The 6,955-nt window shown below is 37.1% G+C and overlaps 1 protein-coding gene across 1 annotated transcript; it reads right to left on the reverse strand.

Moving 5' to 3' along the window:
• Window positions 1-1,921, reverse strand: LOC118766683. Its single transcript, XM_036510272.1, has one exon. It carries the CDS (start codon window positions 1,919-1,921, stop codon window positions 116-118), a length of 1,806 nt encoding a protein of 601 aa, XP_036366165.1. The 3' UTR covers window positions 1-115.
• Window positions 1,922-6,955: the final 5,034 nt, after the last annotated feature.

A 6,955-nucleotide genomic window follows, 5' to 3' on the forward strand; every position in this document is an offset into this window, starting at 1 on the left:
TTTCCTTCTTTCTTTGTCTTTTGTTGTTGTTTTAGTAGAGCTGTGTCAAGATTTTCTTGATTGTGGTGGTAGTGGTAAGTGGTTGTTTTGTTAATGTTGTTGTAACATTTGTAGGTTACGGAAGTATTTCAATCATAATGTCCGGGCTGGGTGTTAAGTGAGAAGATTGACACATCCGAAAGAAATTGACTTTGCATCCTTTCATATTTCGCCAACCATCCAAAATGCCCCGTGGTCGATTGTTGTCGGTTCGCAGATGGTCAACATCACATTGACCATCAATTATCCACATCGAACGAAAACGTGCAAATGGAAATGTAGAGAGAGATCGTTTGTATATAAGTGGTGTGACTAATATTTCAGTCACACTACGTTTACTCAAAATATTAATGATGGCCGCTCCACCATCGTAATAGTTCACTTTCAATCGAACTCTGTCTTTAATTACCTCCATAATTTGAATTCTTGTGATTTCAGACACAGGACGGTAATCGCTTAAGTTACTTTGTCCAATGATTACAGAAGACCCGAACGGAATCCAATCGACTTCTTCTGGGGGAAGTGGTAAAGTGCGCGAGTTACCATCTTGATATAAGACGAAAATTTGGTGGAAGTTAGCCGTCGTCGGGACACGTCTATAGATGACAACAAAATCTATGTTGGGAAAATATTTGTTTTTATAGTTGATAAGGATTGTCTTAGGTCGGCGCCACCAAAAATCTACATTGACTCCTTTTATGATGATGTCATCGTCTTTATAAATGTAGCTTTGTTTCTCTCCGCGTTCATTTCTTCTTGAAAGCTGAATATATTTAATGTTAATTGTTTGGTCAGAAGCGCTTGCTATTCTACAACTGATGGCATTCCACTGGTGTTCAGACCATGTGTAATCTGGTATCCCCCATGTCTGGTTCCGATGACCTGGTGTTATTAAATAACTAATGCTCGGAGAAAGGTGTCCACCTCTTATAGTATAGGAACAGCCAACTGAGAAATGTCCTTCAACATTTGTAAAATGCATATCCAGAACTGATCCCACATCAGAATCAATTAAACCTTCAGCTTTTCCTTTCAGATTAAATTCAATTTTGAAAACGAAAGGAATTTTTTTCTTTATTCTAAATTTAAATGACATCAGAGTCGATCGAAGTGAAGAATCTGTTTTTTCTTTTTCGCTTAGCCTCCACAACAACGACGGACTTAAATTTTCGCAGTTTTTAAATTCTGCATGTTTTAGATTTAGTGAAGTGTTGTACTTCGGGTAGGAAGCCACAATTCGATATTTGAGAATATTTGGGTGAAAAAGTGCAATATCGATATTATCTTGCTCAGCACACAAAGTTGGAAAACTTCGTTGAACCAATTCCATATTACTCCTTGCAGAGCACTGAAGTTTTTCTTTCGTAGAATCGAAATTCGCCAGGCATTGTAAATAACACGCCAAAATAGATTCTCCAACAGTAGTATCGTTTGTCTCAATATTCACAGAGTCAATTTCAATGCCATATTTATCGGAATTATGTACGAATAACTCAAGATGATGTACCCCTGTTTCAAGCACCATACTTTCAGTAATTCTGTCTGAGATGTAGAAATTGTTCCACAACACACCATATTTAGAATTCGTCTTTGAGGTAAAATTTCCTATAGGTATACCATCCAATGTTGCTATAATGTTATCAGAAAATCCGTCATTGGAATAACAGATGCTGGCTATTGAATAAAACGCAGTTCGTCTTACACAAAGCGATAAGTTCAGTGTGTCTCCTTCGTTTAACAGGACAGTCTTCTTATCAGTTGCTCCGGCTCTGTGCATTATTTTGTGGTGCTTGTCGGCCCATTTTGATACAACCAGAGGCACCAAATGTTGTGCCAGAGTTATATAAGCAAACAGAACCAGCAATATCAACCTCACGACCATCTTCCAGACCATTTTATGGAAGAGAGAGAGAAGAAAAGAGGTGGAAAAGAGCAATCAGTAAATGACAAAGAGAACAGTTATCTCTAAAAGAAACAGGAATATTTTAGCACCTTTCATTTTTACGTCTACATTAATTGTTGCACAGCTACAGCAAGCTTTTTGCCAGAGAACAAAAATAAGCTTTAGCTAAAGTACTAAAACGACTCTAGTCATTGTACTTTACTGGAGTAGATTTGAGCAATTCCTTAGCCCGGTGCAATAGACTGGCCTTGTTTGTGATTATACAGTAATGAAGTGTTCTTGTTACTTTCATTGAAGTGGAACCATTTGATTGATGCTTTCTAACCGTTGACATTTAACTCATTGATTAACTTAACTCGTTAGGAAACTTCGTTGAACTAATTCCATGTTATCTGTGAAAGAACAATGGTAAGTGTCCCTCTTCCCATTCTTTTTCAAATGCCTTATTCTATGATGTCACGTGCCCTGCAACAAATTTTTTTTTATTGTATCTTGTCATGTAATCAATAGAATTTTATAGCAAATCCTTCGTTTCAAACATACGTGGATTTATGGTCTCTGTTCGACGCGTTCGGTCATCTAGTGCGAAAACGAAAATCCGATGAGCGCGCGCTTCACTTCTTTACTGTAGACACAACAGCCAGGAACTGACGCGGCTTACCGGCGCGAAAATCTTCACGCATGCGGAGGAAGGGTGGCGTCACCTCTCACGCAAACGATTTTGCCCACTTCACATTAGTTCTGGTGGGGCAAAAATAGAGTGGTATACTTTTTCAACGCACCTTGTGTTTGTATACATACATACATACATACATACATACATACATACATACATACATACATACATACATACATACATACGTGCATACATACGTGCATACGTACATAAATACATACATACGTGCATACATACATACTATACATACATACATGCATACATACATACATACATACGTACATACATACATACGTGCATACATACGTGCATACGTACATAAATACATACATACGTGCATACATACATACTATACATACATGCATACATACATGCGTGCGTACGTACATACATACATACACACATACATACATGCATACATGCATACATACATACATACATACATACATACATACATACATACATACATACATACATACATACATACATACGTGCATACATACATACTATACATACATATATGAGAGGTATTGGTATCCAGAAGACCCAAGATGGCAGGTAAGGCTTAAGTGCTACAGGTGTCCGTAGTTAGACTCTCGGTCCGATAATAATACGAGTGAGGAGTTTAATGCGGGTCTTGTTTGAGCAGCTTTATGTTAAATGAAATGAAACAATAAAGCCAAAGCTGTGTGGAGTTTTTAAGACATTTATAAAGAAAAAGTTAGTCTTACAGCTGTTTCTGGGATATCAGGGATATCCCTTCATCAGAGACGACGTGAGAGAGCTAACAAGAGGTAGATAGTTCAAAATAAGGAGTTATTTTGTAAAAGGACAGATATAGGAAGTATAGAAGGAAATAAGAGAATAAAAATAAAAGTAAAAATATAATAGGATGTTACAGTTGTATATAAGTGTATGTGTGTGTATGAACGCGTGTATGCAGATATGCGTATGGGTATAGGTACATAAGTATGCGGGACCATATAATAGTACATATACACATTTATATGTATATGTGTGCGCATGTGTGTATTTCTATATGCACATCTTTCGTTCTGTCTCTGATTCATTAGCCCCCACTATCACTTTAACTAGTACAATAAATACCTACGACCACTTTTAGAAATTTGACCATATCTTATTATTCATCCTTTCACTTTTGAGGTTTTCTACTCACTTTATTAAACCTCCATAGTTTTCCTTTACCTATCTCCCCACCTTAGAGCCTTTCAAATATATCACCCCATCTCCCACTTCTCACACATATTCCTACCTTACATTCTTATCCCTTCCTTCTATCCCTCTCCCTATTCCTTTTATCCTGATAGCTCTCCTCTGCCACCTACTCACAATATCTTGACCACCATCTAGCACTCCTTTTTTCATTTCTTCTTCCACTTCCTTTCTTCTTTCCTTCCCTATTCCTTTTGACTAATACCATTCTCCTCCTAACATACATATCTATTCTATTCTCTCTATCTACTTACTCCTATCACTACATTCTCAAAATTTCATTCACACCACAAGACCCTTTGAATGAACAGCACATGGAATTTATGTCTCCACACCATCCATTTGTAATAACAAAATATGAACTCCAATTGGAATCTACATACCATGCACAAGAAGTATTTCTACCCATTTTACACAGCATTTTCCTCGGATAATGGAACTACAACTGTAACATCCTACATATATTTTTATTTTTACCTTTATTCTCTTATTTCCCTTTATACTTCCTTTATCCCTCCTTTTCCAAAATAACTCCTTATATTGAACTTTACTATTTCCCTCTAGTTAACTCTCTTACATCATCTCTGAAAGGGATATCCCTAATATCCCAGAAACAGCTGTAAAACTACCTTTCTCTTTATAAATGTCCTATAAATTCCACACAGCCTTAGTTATGCTGTCTCATTTTATTTAACATGCATACATACATGTATACATACATGCATACATACATACATACATACATACATACATACATACATACATACATACATACATACATACATACATACGTAAAGAATTCATGTTTTTATTTCTTTAAGAAATATTGTTTAATTCTGTTTGATTATTTATTAAAAATATGTATGTATTTAACTATTATTAGATTAAGTTTAAATTTAATTGTAATTCGAATTGAAGTTATAGCCACGAAACGTACGTAGTCTTGTTACTTATTATATACTGTTTATTTATTATTATGTACTTTTTGTGATCTAGATAAATGTTTTATCATATATTTTATTTTTTTCTATATGGTATGTTTTATGTCTATCATTGTTTGAATTATATAATAGTGGTTTTTCTCTAATATATATATATATATACGTATATGTATATATGTGTGTGTGTGTATTAATATGCATAACACACAAACATATATATATATATGTGTGTGTGTGTGTGTGTGTGTGTGTGTGTGTGTGTGTGTGCGTGTGTGTGTGTGTGTGTGTGTGTGTGTGTGTGCGTGCGTGTGTGTGTGTGGTGTGTGTGTGCGTGTGTATTATATGCTTAGCAATAATATTTTTTATGTTTTAACCAATCGGTTCAACCGAAAAAAATTCTGCCTGAAGGAAATTTAAATTAATACACACACACACACACACACACACACACACACACACACACACACACACACAACAACAACAACAACAACAACAACAACAACAACAACAACAACAACAACAACAACAACAACAACAACAACAACAACAACAACAACAACAAGAAGCACTGATAGAACCCATCAACTTACGACCCAGATGTACACAGGAAACTGAAATTAAATTGTTGACTTTTCATTTCCTGTTTGTGGACAACAGTGCGTGTGTATACTCATGTACAATCGTGAATATTCATTAAATACACTTTTGTCCCGAATGTCATTTATGTATGACATTTGGGATTAATTTCGGGTGAGATTCTGTTGTAATTTTCTTAAGCACGTTTCAATGACAATTCAAACCATTTCCTTTTGACTATCTTGAAATTTTCATTGACAAATGAAAGTTATGTCCATGCCTGATAAGATTTGCCGTAGAAAGATTGTGTTACTATGCTGTTACTTTCCGTTTCTGAGTTCATTTCTCATCATGGTCGACATCCGCTTTCCTCACTCCTAAGTCAGTGAGTAAATTGGCAAAGGTGGGCACCGTTAATCGAAAAGTAAACTTCACGAACCGTTAATCTGTTACCCAGAAAGTTAACTTCGATAACTATGAACCATTTAATTCTTTAAAAATGTAACGGAACTTATCGATTAACCGTTAACCGTTATTATCGATAATTTTTATTACAGAAAAAAGAAAAAAAGAACGCAGTTTCTGCTCTAAAACCACACAAAAACACCTTTAAAAAGGACCCTTTAAAAAGGGCCAATTCAACTGAATTGAAGCTAACGGATGTTAACTTAAGTTGACTTTAGTTGACAGAAGTTAAATGTAAAGGATGTTACGAGGGGCGTTCAATAAGTAATGTCCCTGGCCCACTTCCCATAGCAGTAGAGCAACGAAACTTGGCACAGTTATTAGTCTTTTTCTACATAGGAACCACCCAGAGTTACGCATTTCTCCCATCGTTTGATGCAGCTCTGGAGACCGTTTTTGTAGAAGACCCCAGCTTGGTCCTCCAACCTCAACGTGACTTCAGAAATCAAGGCTGCATCATCTGGGAAACGCTTTCCTTTCAAAAACAACTTCATGATTGGGAAGAGGTGAAAATCAGAGGGTGCAAGGTCAGGAAAGTAGGGGGGTGGGGGAGGAGTTCATAGCCGCACGCCTGTGCTTCTGATCTGGCGACAAGCGAGTTGTGGACCGGAGCGTTGTCCTGCAGGAGGAGGATGCCTTTGCTGATCTTGCCCCGCCTCTTGATTTTGATAGCTTCTCTTAATTTCCTCAAAAGTGAAGCATAATAGGCTCCTGTAATTGTGGTACCCTTTGCCAGGAAATCTGTCATCACTACTCCGTCCTGGTCCCAGAAGACTGTGAGCATGACCTTGCCAGCGGAGGGCTGCACCCTTGCCTTCTTTGGAGGAGGTGAGTCACGGTGCTTCCACTGCATTGACTGGGCTTTGGTCTCTGGATCATAGTGATGGACCCAAGTTTCATCCTCTGTAATCAGTCTTCTAAAAAATTTTGACTCATCTTCTTGACACATCTCCAAATTCATCCTCGAGCACTCGACGCGTTCTTGCTTCTGGAAAGGTGTGAGCAACCTGGGAATCCATCTGGCAGACACCTTTTGCATATGCAAATGGTCATGAATGATAGTTTCCACAGACCCGGTACTAATCTTGACCTCATGGGCTATCTAGCGAATAGTTATACGTT

Source organism: Octopus sinensis, linkage group LG17 (genome assembly GCF_006345805.1).
Source record: "Octopus sinensis linkage group LG17, ASM634580v1, whole genome shotgun sequence".
Classification (NCBI taxonomy): Eukaryota; Metazoa; Mollusca; class Cephalopoda; order Octopoda; family Octopodidae; genus Octopus; species Octopus sinensis.